Source organism: Mustela lutreola, chromosome 11, assembly GCF_030435805.1.
Source record: "Mustela lutreola isolate mMusLut2 chromosome 11, mMusLut2.pri, whole genome shotgun sequence".
NCBI classification, from domain to species: Eukaryota; Metazoa; Chordata; class Mammalia; order Carnivora; family Mustelidae; genus Mustela; species Mustela lutreola.
The window spans coordinates 67,993,992-68,009,051 of record NC_081300.1 but is presented as its reverse complement, the minus strand read 5'-3'; the positions used below and the strand labels follow the sequence as shown (position 1 = coordinate 68,009,051).

General features: G+C 42.0%; 1 protein-coding gene across 1 annotated transcript in view; it reads left to right on the top strand.

Annotated features, from left to right (window-relative positions):
- The window catches only part of SLC5A1 (solute carrier family 5 member 1), an 82,524-nt gene that overhangs the window by 49,401 nt on the left and 18,063 nt on the right, over positions 1-15,060 (top strand). The window contains exons 6-12 of the mRNA XM_059140096.1: positions 404-509; positions 1,656-1,736; positions 2,970-3,190; positions 3,420-3,555; positions 4,974-5,081; positions 9,708-9,858; positions 12,288-12,456. Coding sequence (XP_058996079.1) covers positions 404-509; positions 1,656-1,736; positions 2,970-3,190; positions 3,420-3,555; positions 4,974-5,081; positions 9,708-9,858; positions 12,288-12,456 — 972 coding nt within the window. The remainder of the gene's footprint in view (positions 1-403; positions 510-1,655; positions 1,737-2,969; positions 3,191-3,419; positions 3,556-4,973; positions 5,082-9,707; positions 9,859-12,287; positions 12,457-15,060) is intronic.

The following is a 15,060-nucleotide window of genomic DNA, read 5'->3' as shown; positions in this document are numbered from 1 at the left end:
ATTGTACTTAACTGAAACTTTATGCCTGTTCATTAATAATTCCCCATTTCCTTCTCCCCTCAGCCTCTGATATTCACCATTCTAGTCTTTGATTATACAAATTTGAGTGTTTTAGATAGCTTATATATGTGGAATTGTGTAGTATTTGTATCTCATATTCTTATCCAGAGATAAAAATATGGACATTTAATTGGGGTATTTAACCAAAGGGCGAGAGGGGTGTGAACCAACATTGGGCCCAGAAATCACAGGCATTGACAATACTCAGGAGACATCTTCTGCTACTCACTTCCTTCGTTTGCCTCTTTGTCTTTGCAGCTGAAGTGCCTCAACCAGGCTCTGGGTGCAGCCTGCAGCCAGCTGGCCTCCTTAACCCCTAACTCTGCCTCTTTTCTTCTTCTAGGCAGACATCTTTTCTGGGGCCATATTTATCAACATGGCCTTGGGTCTGGATCTGTACCTGGCCATCTTTCTCTTATTGGCAATCACTGGCCTTTATACAATCACAGGTGAGTCCATACAAATGACTCAGCCAAAGCCCAGGAAAGGAGAAGAAAGTAGGAGACATAGCTTTTCCTCTTGAGGAAGAGAGATACACCCAGGAAACAGTTTTAGGATGGAGTGTTTGTTTAGTCTCAATGCTCAGACCCTAACAAGTTATATAGGGACCCCAGAAAACTCTAGTGTTGGCTGGAATAGTCAGTGTAACTTCTTCTAGGAAGTGTGGTTGGGACTGGCCTTCCAGGTTGTGGCTAGAAGTTGGTTGAGTTGGGAGAATCAGAGAGGGAGTGCCAGGTACAGGGACAGGGAGAGCAAAGGAATGGAGTCAGGAATGGGCATGGCATGGCGCTGGGGCAGGGTGAGCAAGCAGGTGCATTTAGTTGGAGAAGGATGGTCAATGGGAGGTAGCTGAGGTGGGTGTGTGTGGAGTGATAAGTCCAGGTAGTTCAAAAAAGGTCACAGTGCAGGGAGTTTGGAAGCCAGAAGAAGGCCTTGGGTTTGATGAGATAGGCACTGGGAGGCACTGTAGGTGGGAAGGGAGGGAGTGATGCACAAAAAAAGAGATTTTAGAGGAAGACTTGAGAGGTGACTAGAGAAGCTGGTGACAGGAATAGCAGTTGGGGTGTTACTCTGCTCCTGATAGTGGGCCAGGGTCAGCAATGGAATTTACTGCCCAACTGCAGCCCCCCAGTTTTGGGGACAAGAAGTTACTTAAATGGTCTGAGTAAAGAGAGAGCAGACATGCATGGAAGTAGCCTTCAAAAAGCGCTGATTCATTAACACCCTAACACCCTGTAGAGATAGACACTCTTTGCTCTTCCTTGCCTTTGTGGGAGAAAGTTCTTACCAGAGCCATCTCCTTTACGCCTTCTTCTGCCTTCAGTCACATCAAACTCTTCTTCCTCAAATAGAGAGAAACATTCTCCTTTTTCCAAGGTCTTCCCAGCATTTCTGTGAAAAATAAAGGTATAGAAACATGTTGGGTAGTAGATTGCTATAACAAGACAAGGGAGGAAAGGAAAGAAAGGCAGACAGGTGACTGAGAGGTGTGCTCAGAGGATGTGCAGAGGGAGAGGGGCAGGGAGTGGGCAAAAGACAGACACAGGTGTTCCTCCTATGTGAGATCACATGTATTATTTCCTTTGCCTGTTTAGGGGGCTTGGCAGCTGTGATTTACACGGACACTTTGCAGACGGCGATCATGCTGGTGGGGTCTTTTATCCTCACTGGGTTTGGTAAGTGGGGCTGGGGCAGACTGAGGAGGCAGGGAGGCAGAAACAGGCCTAGGGAGAAAAAAAGCAAGTGTAGCAACCCTGCTTGCTGCTGGCCCAGGCAGTGAGCTGGGTATCCTCTGCCCTCCCCAGGGGGGTGGTCAAGCCTGGATTGCCTACCATAGTGAATGTCTGGGGCAACTTCCTCAGCCCTGGGGAGCTCAGTCTGGGCCAGGCTCAGGCAATACCTGGTCCCTGCTGCCCTCTTTAAATGAACTGAGCCAGAAGTCCCCAATGTGGACCTCTGATGTTGTGGTCTGCTCTCCGTGGAGAAAGTGGACAAAAAAGGGATATGTTTAAATATGCATCAGGCTAAATATATTCAATGTTGTATCTTAAACCTTAGATTACATCTTGTCTATATTTGATGTTAAATGTCCTTTATTTTATGAATTGATGATAGTAAGTGATCATTTTCTTATTTATTTCCTTATTTGACAAAATTTAAACAATTAGCCAGTCTATATTGACCCCTGACCCCAACTTTGAAATTTTATTTGTCTATAAAAATCCTAAAGAGAAGACTGGAGACTCTAGATCTAGCGATACTAATTATGGGAGAATCTAAAATGCATTTTTAAAAAAATAGGGCTCATACTCTCTGTGGGTCCTGTGAAGCTTCTTATCTACTCTCTATTCCCTGTTTCCAAGAGCTTCCATTTGATTTTCCCCAGTGACGATGGTGGTGGTAGTGGGTTCTGCAGGACAGAGGCTAGAATGACTTATTCAAGGGCACACAGCAAAGCGGTGGTAGGGTTCTAGACTCCTCCCCCTTTCTCTGTCTATCCTACCACACTTCTGTGACCAGGGATGGTATGGCTGAGTCTGTGGATCTCCAGGTTGCTGTGCAGGATTTTAAAGGCTGTTGCTGACAGTGAAGTGTGAGGGGAAAAACATCTTTGAGTCTTCAAAACCAAAGCCTCTCTTTTAATAAATTCAAATACTTTCCCTTTTTGAAAAGGTCTGTGGTTGGAATACTTTCACACATTACTGCTTTAGACCCTCACAGTCAACCCCCCACCCCAGGAAGCTGGACAGGATTAATAATCCCATTCTATGGATGAGAGAGCTGAGGCCCAGAATAAGAAAGTGACTTGCCCAAGATCACACAGGGAGGATGGTTTCTCAGGCATTCATAGGAAGAAACCTACATGAAGAGCTGAGAGTTTTAGGTTGCTTGTTGCTGATGTTTTCCAGCTTTTCGCGAAGTGGGAGGGTATGATGCCTTCATGAAAAAGTATATGAAAGCCATTCCAACTGTGGTTACTGCGGAAAACATCACCATCAAAGAAGAATGTTATACACCAAGAGCTGACTCCTTCCACATCTTCCGAGATCCCATCACAGGAGACCTGCCGTGGCCTGGGCTCATCTTTGGGTTGTCCATCCTTGCCCTGTGGTATTGGTGTACAGATCAGGTACCCATGTTGGATGTGTGGGGTGGACAGGGTGTTTCCAGGTCTCTACAGGGACTCTTATCTAAGGCTTGTGGTGTTGGATACAGTAGGGCAGGGCTTATATGGTCTGGGGTCACTGAACCTTGCGACAAGGGAATTCCAAGGACATGTGGGCGGGGAGCTGAAGGTAGCCAGAGAGCAATGAGAGGTCTCTGGCCTGTACCCCTCTCTTACGGTCTTTCCCTGGCAGGTCATTGTGCAACGCTGCCTCTCAGCCAAAAACATGTCTCATGTGAAGGCCGGCTGTATCTTATGTGGGTACATGAAGCTGCTGCCCATGTTCCTCATGGTGATGCCAGGAATGATCAGCCGCATCCTATACACAGGTGATGCCTCTTGCTGGACTCAGCAGCCACTCTCTCCCACTTTCCTCTCTCTGTGTCACTTCTAAAGCCCTGTAGCTTCCTGTTCTTTCTCTTCTGCCCTCTTCTTTTTTTCTTGCCACAATTACCAAATATTATTGTTTCCCCTTTATATAGCAAAAACTTGAGGTCACAGGACCTGTGGGGTTGTCTTCCCTGGTTCCTAACATTGACAATGACTTTAGACCCTTTTGCAAATTTTCTGAAGTTATGATACACCTCCAGCTGCAGTTTCTTCCAACTAATATTTGCTAACTTTTTGCTCAGTCTTCCTCAGGTTCTGGTAGTGTGTACGATGTCTTTAATGTCAAAGGACCCTGGCCAGTCTCTAACCCCGTTTCTTGGGCCATTTCTTTGAAGAGTCCTGAGCCTTGTACTTTACTATCTAGGGTATTAGAGTCTTTTTGACCATTTTGTGGCTTCTTCAGCTTTGCCAGTTGCATTTTTTTGGTCAGCCATCATAGGTCCAAACTGTTTCTTGGAATGTGAAATAATGGCAAAAAAAGAGAGTGCCAGGGAGTAAAACTTTGGTGAGCTCCCAAAATGAAGATAGGACAGTCTGGGGCACTTGCTGCCATTGGCTCCTTTTAGGTATACTCCTATACTGGCTCACCTGTCATGAGAAAAATATTTGTAACTGAATAATTTATATTTGTAACTGAATAATTTATGTTGTAATAATAATATATAATTGTAAATTATATATTATATGATTTATATTGTACAACACACACAAAAATATTTGAGATAGTGCTATAATGAATCGGCAGTCTCTATTGAGCAGCACTAAATGATATAACTGTAGTAGGTACCTAATAAATGTTTATTGATTTAATTCTAAAGAAGTTACTGGAATTTTCTCTAAGTCTCTAGATCATTTTCCCTTCCCATATCAGGCTACTTTTTATCTTTCTCTAACCCAGATTTTTCACATTTTGGAAGTATTGCCCAACATCCCCCCACTGAAGTAAAACTGGGTGTTCAATCCTACTTGTAAAAATGCTGCTGCAAATAAACCTCAAATTAGGAGCCATGGGTCACTATGATCATCAGGAGAAACAAGACAATAGTCACTGCTATGTTGTAGGGAGGTCTAGCTAAAGTCTGAAGACTGTGCCCCCTCTCTATCCACCCTGAGCATTGCTTTATTTTCTCCCTCCTCTACCTAAGAACTCTTTTCCCCCAGTCAGATCTTGGATATGGTCATACCAGTAGGGCAGGGGCATGGTGTTGTAGGGCTCAACTTGAAGTTGCACTCTCTGTGGAACCAATTCAGGGCCTTGGGCAGGAATGTCCTGTTTGAAGTCTTATTTTAAGAAAGTGAATCTTGGAAATACTTCCTTGATTTCTGCTTGCTGACATGGCTCTTCATCTTTTCCCAGAAAAAGTTGCCTGCACCGTCCCCTCGGAATGTAAGAAATATTGTGGTACTGAGGTTGGCTGTACAAATGTTGCTTACCCGACGTTGGTGGTGGAGCTCATGCCCGATGGTGAGAGTCATTTTTCTGGAAAAGTCTTTCTTTGGAGGCTGATTTGGCTTCCTCTTTACGTAGATTTCTGTGGCCCTCTGGGGAAAAGCCATTTCTGAGCTTGGGAGCCCAGTAGGGAAGGCTTTCCTCTGGTGTCCTCAGCTTTTGAACACATCTTCCCTCATTGGAAAAGAGACATATGTTTAGGTTGAGCTCTATGAGGTCTAGCATGTGTTCATCAGTCAGGTGTTGGAAAAGAGGTGAAAATGCGCTAGTGAAAAACACAGCTTTTCTGTGCTCATCTAGAAGATCTTTCAGAACTCTCCAACAGACATTAACATGAAAGCTTGAACTAAGTGGAATTTTCCCTTGGAAATGCATTGATATTCCAAGGAAAAACCTGGAGGGAAAGGCAAAGCAGTTTTAACTACAGAATAAGGAAGTTTTAAAAACTTCCCAAAGAGGCAACTTACGGAATGGGTGAAGATTTTATTTGCAAATGACACTACATATAAGGGGCTGGTATTCAAGATCTATAAAGAACTTCTCCAACTCAAGACACAAAAAACAAAGAATCAAGTCAAAAAATGGGCAAAAGACATGAACAGACACTTCTCCAAATAAGACATACAAATGGCTAACACACACATGAAAAAGATGTTTGGCATCATTAGCCATCAGGAAAATTCAAATCAAAACCACATTGAGATACCACCTTATAACATTTAGAATGGCAAAAAATGAACAAGGCAAGAAACAGCAAATGTTGGAGAGGTTGTAGAGAAAGGGAACCCTCTTACACTGTTGGTGGGAATGCAAGTTGGTGCAGCCACTTTGGAAAACAGTGTGGAGGTTCCTTGAAAAGTTAAAAAGAGAGCTACCCTTTGACCCAGAAATTGCACTACATGGCATTTACCCCAAAGATGCAGATGTAGTGAAAAGAAGTGAAAAGACATGCACCCAATGTTCATAGCAGCAATGCCCAGAATAGCCAAACTGTGAAAGGAGACTAGATGCCCTTCAACAGGTGAATGGATAAAGATGTGGTCCATATAAACACTGGAATATTACTCAGCCATCAGAAAGGATGAATACCCAACATTTGCATCAACATAGATGGAACTGGAGGAAACTACACTAAGTGAAATAAGCAGAAGCCAATTATTATATGGTTTCACTTATTTGTGGAAAATAAGGAATAGCACGGAGAACATTAGGAGAAGGAAGGGAAAAATAAAGGGGAGGATAACCAGAGGGGTAGATGAACCATGAGGGACTATGGACTCTGGGAAACAAACTGAGGGTTTTAGAGGGGAAGGGCTTGGGAAATGGGTTATCCCAGTGATGGATATTAAGGACACATATTGCAATGAGCACTGGGTGTTATACACAAACAGTGAATCACGGAACACTACATCAAAAAATAATGATGTACTGTATGGTGACTTACATAACATAATAAAAAAATTAATAAAGAAATAAAATAAACAACAACAACAACAAAGGATGAGGAAGTTTGAGGCAGTAGATGGATGGGCCACAAGGGGGCTACAGAGAATGTGTTATCCTTGGAGTCCAGAATAATTAGAGTTTTGGGGTAGGCCTGTAGGGTTACTGTTCATATTTCATGTCGAAGAAAAAATCTAATTCTGGATCAAGGGATGTAAACTTAATTAGGTTAAGGGGTCTCAGGAGACCAAAAATTCAAAGGTACTGAACAGGAAAACTTGCAATAAACTTACAAAATTTTATCATTGAGAAGAAACCTAGAGACTAGTCAAACCTCTCCATTTCATAGTTAGGGGAAACTGAGACCTACAAAAGGAAAATGATTTTTTCCAAGGCCACAAAGCAACTCAGTATCTGGCTTGCTTAACTGTGCTCAAGGCTGGAATTGAAGATTTTTTTTTTTAAACTGCAAACTGGATGTGTGACCTTGTACAAACCATTTGCATTCAAATTCTATAAAAATGGGGGTAATCGTTAACAATTCCACTGAACCAGGCTGCTTATTAATTAAGGTTGCAATAAGAAGAGTCACATGGCTGGTTCTTTTAGAGTTCTGGTTTGGATTACACTGTAATTTATTTATGTTATTTTTCTTTCTCTCCTTTTTTTAGAAAAATTTAAATGATTTACTTATATTTATTTATTTATTTTAAAAAGCTTTTATTTATTTATTTGTCAGAGAGAGAAAGCACAAGCAGGGGGAATGGCAGGCAGAGGGAGAAACAAGTTCCCTGCTGAGGGACCCTGATGTGTGGGACTCAGTACCAAGACCCCAGGATCATGTCCTGAGTCAAAGACAGGTGCTTAAGGGACTGAGCCACCCAAGCGTCTCTACTAAGTTATTTTAGAGAGAGAGCATGAGTGAATGGGGGAGCGGCAGTAGGAGAGAGTGAGAGACCCTTGAAGCAAACTCTGCTCAGCGCAGGGCCCCACATGGTGGTCAATCCTAGGACCCTGAGATCATGATCTGAGGCAAAACCAAGGAATCAAGTGACAGAGCCACCCAAGTTCCCCTAAAATTTTTTTTTTTAAAGTAGGGGCGCCTGGGTGGCTCAGTGGGTTAAATCCTCTGCCTTATGCTCAGGTCATGATCTCAGGGTTCTGGGATGGAGCCGCACATTGGGCTCTCTGCTCAGCAGGAGCTGAATTGTGTGCCTTAAGTGATGAATCATATGTATGTGAATTATAGCTCAGTAAAGATTTCAATGGAGAAAAAAAAAAAAAAAAAAAAGACAAGGCTGTATTCCCAGCTCTGACCCTAAGCAAGTTATGCCAACCTGGGCCTCACTTCTTGGTGTGTTGAATGGAGATAATACTACCATTCCCAAATCAGAATAAGGGATTGTTCTTTTAAAATTTCTCCCAATCATGGGGGCACCTGGGTGGCTCAGTGGGTTAAAGCCTCTGCTTTCGGCTCAGGTCATGATCCCAGGGTACTGGGATCAAGCCCCATATCAGGATTTCTGCTCAGCAGGGAGTCTGCTTTCCTCCTCTCTCTCTCTGTCTGCCTCTCTGCCTACTTGTGATCTGTCAAATAAATAAATAAATTAAAAAAAATTTCTCCCAATCATGGCCAACATGGTTTGCTACAATCTCTATTACTACTTCCACACCAAGGAGAACATAAAGGTGTCCTTGCTAGGGAATTTTTGTTAGTATATTCAGAGGTGTGCAACCATCACCATAATTTTAGAAAACTTTTATCACCTCTAAAAAATCCTGCACCTATTATCACCCCATATTTTATCCCATCCCCTAGGCAACCATTCATCTACTCCCTCTCTCTATGGATTTGCTTATTTTGAGCACTTAACATAAACAGGGTTATACGATAGTTGTTCTTTGTGTCTGGCTTATTTCACTTAGAAGAATGCAAGGTTTATCTACATTATAGCATGCATTAGTACTTCACCCTTTTTTATTGATAAATAATATTCCATTGCATGGATATATCACACTTTGTTTATCATCAGTTGATAACATTGTCTTGTTTCTACTTTTTAGCTATTATAAATAATACTACTATGAACATTCATATTTGAGTTTTTAAAAAGATTTATTTATTTATTTTAGAGGGAGAGAGAGTGGGGGGCACAGAGGAAGAAGGAGAGAGAAAATCCTAAGCAGACTGCCCACTAAGCATGGAGCCCAATGAGGGGCTCAGTTTCATGACTCTGAGATCATGAGCTGAGCCAAAATCAAGAGTCAAACACTCAACCGACTGAGTGTTGTTCACGTCCAAGTTTTTATGTGAACATGTTTTTATTTCTTTTGAACAGATACCTAGGAGTGAAATTAATGGGTCATATGGTAACTGTTTGATTTGAGAAACTGCTAGAGTATTTGCAACAGTGGCTGTGTCCTTTTACATTATTGCCATCAATATGTGAGGGTTCCTATTTCTCCACATCTTCATCCACACTTGTTATCTGTCTGTCTTTCTTCTTTTTTTTTTTTTTTTTTTAAATTATACCCACCCTAATGGATACAGAGTAGTATTTTATTGTGGTTTTTGGTTTGAATTTCTTTGATGTTGAGCATCTTTTCATGTGATTATTAGCCACTTGTTTATCTTCTTTGGAGAAGCTTCTATTCAAGTTCTTTGTCTATTTTTAATTGGATTATTTGTCTTTTTTTATTATTCAGTTATACACGTCCTTTTTATATTCTGCATGCTAGACCCTTATTAGACATATGAATTGCTAGTATTTCTTTCCATTCTATGGAGATTTCACTTTATTGAAAACATCATCTTTTGAATCATAGTTTGAATCTTTCTGCTATACCATGAATTTTTTAAATAAAAGACCTTATAAAACTCCTCTTAGATGGAATCACACATACCATCAGCACCATCACCATTAACCATTATCACCCCATCACCACCACCATCATCATCATCATTCAGTTGCAAAGTATTTACTCATATATATTTTGTCCTTATCTCTTTGTTGACTGCTTTGGGCTTACAGTATAATTTAAAGCCACAATTCATTCTTGAAATACCTAGTCTTTCTGGAGAGACAAGTTGGAGAACATGGCATGGTATTGGAAGGCAAACAGACCTTGAGTTCTCACAATTTCCAAGTACAAAAGAGCTGAGTTGTGTGTGCCACTCAGATCCTCCTTCTCTTTCAGGACTGAGAGGCCTGATGCTGTCAGTCATGTTGGCCTCTCTCATGAGCTCCTTAACCTCCATCTTCAATAGTGCCAGCACCCTCTTCACCATGGACATCTACACCAAGATCCGGAAGGGAGCATCTGAGAAAGAGCTCATGATTGCAGGAAGGTAAGTGCAGCATCTTCTTGCCACCTACCATGAAAGTTTGAATGATCTGTACTATCCTTCAAGGTAGAGAAGACTGGTACATGCTTGGGTAGAATGGCAGTAACCTCTGTCATTAGTTATATTTACACTTTAGTGACATTTAACTTTAAATTGAGGATCATCAGGGTGCCTGGGTGGCAGATGGTTAAGCCTCTGCCCTTGGCTCATGTCATTATCTCCAGGTCTTGGGATCGAGCCCCATGTTGGGCTCCCAGCTTGGTGGGGACTCTGCTTCTCCCTCTCCCTCTGCTTCTCCCCCTGCTTGTGCTCTCTCTCTTTCTCTGCTTGTATCTCTCTCAAATGAATAAATAAATTAAAAAAAATATATAAATTGAAGATCATCAAACAATGCCTGTCTGGAGTAAGATACGACATCAGAAATCATCCAATCTAACCCTCAGTTTATCAACAAACAAAAGGAGGCTTGTCTTGCCTAAATCCATGTAGTCTGGACAGTGGCAGAAAGAGGACTGGAATTCAGGCCAACTGAGTCCTTGTTCACGTCCCTTTATGCTACCCCATGTGGCCCTCCTCAGCCCTCTACACTGTAGGTCTTCACATGGGCCATCTTCAAGGCCCAGACGCCTCTGATGCCTTGACCATTTGCTGCAACATTTTTGTATTTGACTGTGAGGGTCAAGTGATACTGTGCTTGGGAACATGCTCTGTAAAGTCTAAAACACCATGCTATATGTACATTTGTTATTGCAAATGAGATAGTGGACACAACAGAATACTGAAAGACAGAAGGGTTGATACATGGCTCAGAGGTACTCATAATCTTGACTATCCATTGAGCAGATACTTGGAGAGAGGACTAACTAAAGCTCTGCTGTGTCTCTTTCTGGGGCTCTGGCAGGTCAACTTCCTCGGAGCAGAGGAATCAAGTCCCTGTGAGGTCAGTCAAGGAAAAGTTCCATAGTGAGTGTGGGAGGGGTATGGGCTGCCACCTCATAGGCCCCATCAATAAGATTAGGGCAAAGGAAGGAAAGGGGACAGGCCACTGTCAGGTGTTGAGACACCTAGCACTCAGGGCATATCTAACCAGGCCTGAGTCTACTCCTTTGCTTCACAGAAATCAGAACCATCATCCTGACTGGTTTTCCCTTAGAAAGGACTTTAGTTTTTCCTGTTTCTCCCCTCCTCCCTTATATCTATAAGATGCAACATGAGAAGAGAACCATTTTGTTGCTTTGCTCGGGGATGGCCCCCTTGGCTCTGAGATTGTTGGGGCCCACACTTTTGTACATCCCACGACTGCTGCCCTGGATTTTATCCCTGCCCTAGTTGAGCTTATAGAAAATAATTCCAGACTTTGCTATGGTGACTGTAAGAGCAATCAAGGGCTCAAAGCAGGAAGAGGTGAACATGGCATGCAGTAGTTGGGGAAAGCTCCTGGAAGAGGGAAGCCTGACCTGAGGCCAAAATGGTAGGTAGGATTTGGGTATATGGGGGCAGTGGAAGGGGATTCCAGGAGAAATATATGAGTGAAAACACTGCTTTGTAAAGGTTAGTGTAAGATTCTTTTGCCTTAAATTCATGTAAGATAAAGGAATCATAGCCATCTTTCTAATTAAATCAAAAGCACAAGTAAGGGGAGCTTGTAAGGGAACCCTCCAATCTCTTCATGACTTGAAGTGAAATTCAAGAGGAGGGCTGGAAATACTTGGTAGTGTCCCTTTCTTTCTAGACTGTTTCTTTATAAACTATTTTTCATTGTGGCCTTCACTTTATTATGAAGAAGAGGAGGAGAAGGGAAAGGAGGAGAAGGAGAAAAAAATAAAAATTATGGCCTTTACTATTTACTGTTTGCTAGGTGTTTTATTATAGCTGATCCTTATTCTAGAATTGCAAGGTCAGTCTTATTGTCCCCAATTCACAGACAGAGAAATTGAGATTCAGAGAGGTTAAGCAACGTATCCTATGTCACACATAGAAAAGAAAAATTTGAGTCCAGGACCCTTGTTCCTACATTCTACTACTTGTCAAAGTGTGATTCTCTTATGGCAGTTACTGGTTTAGGTTTGTCAAGTGCATTACATTTATTCACAGGCACAGATGACTTTCTCATAGAGGCAGAATACAGATGGAAAAAAAGCCTCAAGAATGAATTTGCTAATTATTTTTCCTTGCCTATGGTAATATTACACACACACACACACATAATATGTATATATAATATACAATAAATAAAATGATACACACACATATAAATATCTACATTTGTGTGTATATATATTTGCTATATATATTATATATATACACACATCTGACATATAGTAATCATACACATATGATACATATATATATCATACATCTGACACATAGTAATATGTATTTATTCATATAGAGCCATTTATTGACGTTGTATTGGGGGATTTTGATTTCAGGTTGTTCATCCTGGTGCTGATAGGTGTCAGCATTGCCTGGGTACCCATTGTGCAGTCAGCACAAAGTGGGCAGCTCTTCGATTACATCCAGTCCATTACCAGTTACTTGGGACCACCCATTGCAGCCGTCTTCTTGCTTGCTATTTTCTGGAAGAGAGCCAATGAGCCGGTAGGTTTCATTTTTGCATGTCCTGAAAAGCCGCTCTGACACAGAAGGGTCACAGCCCCACCTGGAGCACCATATTCTGTATGGGAGGGATTCTATTTCCCAGAGATCTCAAGCAGAAATAGATGTGCTGCTGAAGGTTTTTATGGCAAAGCCTTCAGGGACTCTCCTGGGTATACATTCTTTTGGATTCACCTCCCCTCCTTGCTGCAGGTTCCAAACTCATTCCCAACTAATGATATACATGTTCCATCCAACCTGAATGACTTTGGCCTGTTAACATGGTACTAGCCGGGAAGTTTGTATCCCAGGCGAGCAGCTCCAGAGGAAGTCCTAGCACAGGCTCCCTCTAGTGGTTCCTTTAAAAAAAATTTCCTTTTTAAAAAAAGTTATATTCAGCCACTGTATGGTACATCATTAGTTTTTGATGTAGTGTTCCGTGATTCATTAGTTGCATGTAACACCTAGTGCTCATCACAACACGTGCCCTCCTTAATACTCATCACCGTTACCCCATCCTTTCACCCCCTTCTCCTTCGTAAACTTCAGTTTGTTTCCCAGGGTTTGTAGTCCCTCAGGGTTCATCTCCCTCTCTGATTTCTCTCCCTTCTGATTTCCCTCCCTTCCCTAATGATCCTTTGTGCTATTGTTTACATTCCACATATGAACAAAGCTATATGATAATTGTCTTTCTCTGCTTGACTTATTTCACTTGACATAATCCCCTCCAGTTCCTCCCATGTTGATGCAAATGGTGAGTATTCATCCTTTCTGATGGCTGAGTAATATTCCATTGTATGTATGTACCTCTAGTGGTTCTGCAGTGAGCTTGGCTTTCCAGCCAGCACCTCTCAAGGCCCAGTGAAAAACGATGTCCTGGTGCTCAAGCAATGTATATGCAAAACAACATAAGGTAGATAATAATTAAGGGATAAAACATAGCATAGAATATGAGAAGGATTCACAGAAAGACTATATTAGCATGGGCTGAACTAGAGGGAAGAGAGGGTGTGCAAAGCAGAGAGAGAACAGCACCAGAACTTGGAGGCAGAAGTGCAAGGATAAGCATGAGGATGAGGAGTGTGAAAGGCATTTCACATGACTTGAGAAGGAGTTTGTGTGTATGGGTTAATGGAAGAAATGCTAGACAAGAATGTTGAAGTTAAATTAGGAATGGCTCCTTTGAAAAAGCCAGGCCAGAGGGTTTGGATTTTCATTGGGGTGCTGTTACAGGTTTTGAAGCACCATGAAAAGGATGCCTCTGGATATGGCTTCTGACTGGGGTGTTGCTCACCTGTCTCTGTATTAAACCATCTGCACACTCAGGGAAGGCTGGGATCGAGTGGGGGTAATAACTGTGTAGCCCATTTTCTGAAGCAGTATCAATGATGACATATTTTTGGTTAGAGACAACCCCTTTCTCCCAATAGGACAGAAACAAATATACACTTGGGAAATACCTCACTGGAATGACCCAGCTTTGAAGTGTAAAATTATGTGTGTTTCTCTTCATTCAACATTTGACATTAGGAACATAGTCCAGATTTGCTGGCAACACAAAACTGCATGCACAGATAAATACCCTTGAGAGATCAGAATTAAACCCGCAAGTGATCATGACTGGTTTGAGAAATAGGCACACTCTTCAGATTTATTTCAATAGGGATTGGCAGAAGCTGAGAGATTTCTAAAATACAAGTTAGTATAGTGTGGCTAGAAGCCCATCTGGGTATTGCTGTGGACTAAAAACAGATTCAAAAAAATAAGGCTAAAAATTGGGATAGAGTGTAGTGGTTCTCAACTGGGGGAGATTTTGCCCTTCCCCAAGGGAACTTTTGGCAAAGTCTGGTAACATTTTGATTGGCTTTGATTCAGAAAATGCTACTAGTATCTATTGTGTGGAAGCCAATACACAGGACAGCTCCCCTCAGGCTCAACCCCCAGTCACAAAAGAATTATCCAGCCCAAATGTCACAGGTCTGAGGGTGAGAAGCCATTGCTAGAGTCTCTGGAGAGCAGCACATAGAGACTACAAAATGATTCTCAGGACCGGTCAGGGATTGTGTTTAATAAGGGGTGACTCACGGGACGCCTGGCTGGCTCAGTTGGTTGGACGACTGCCTTCGGCTCAGGTCATGATCCTGGAGTCCTGGGATCGAGTTCCGCATCGGGCTCCCAGCTCCATGGGGAGTCTGCTTCTCCCTCTGACCTTCTTCTCCTCGTTCATGCTCTCTCTCACTGTCTCTCTCTCAAGTAAATAAATAAAATCTTAAAAAAAAAAAGGGGTGACTCATTAAAATCTTGAGGAAAATGTCAAAATTTCCCAGATTTTTCAAGAGCCTCTTGAGAATAAACTGAAAGGAACAGGAAGATACTAATTGCCAAAAGAGAAGGACTATATGTTGGCTAATTCAATTAAATAATTAATTGAAATGAAATGAAAATTGAAATTAAATTTAAAAAGTTTTATTTATTTATTTGTCAGAGAGAGAGAGAGCGCACGCACAAGCAGGGGGAGAGCCAGGTAGAGAAGGCAAAGGGAAAAGCAGGCTTCTGGTGAGCAAGGGACCCAATGTGGGACTCAATTCCAGGACCCTGGGATCATGA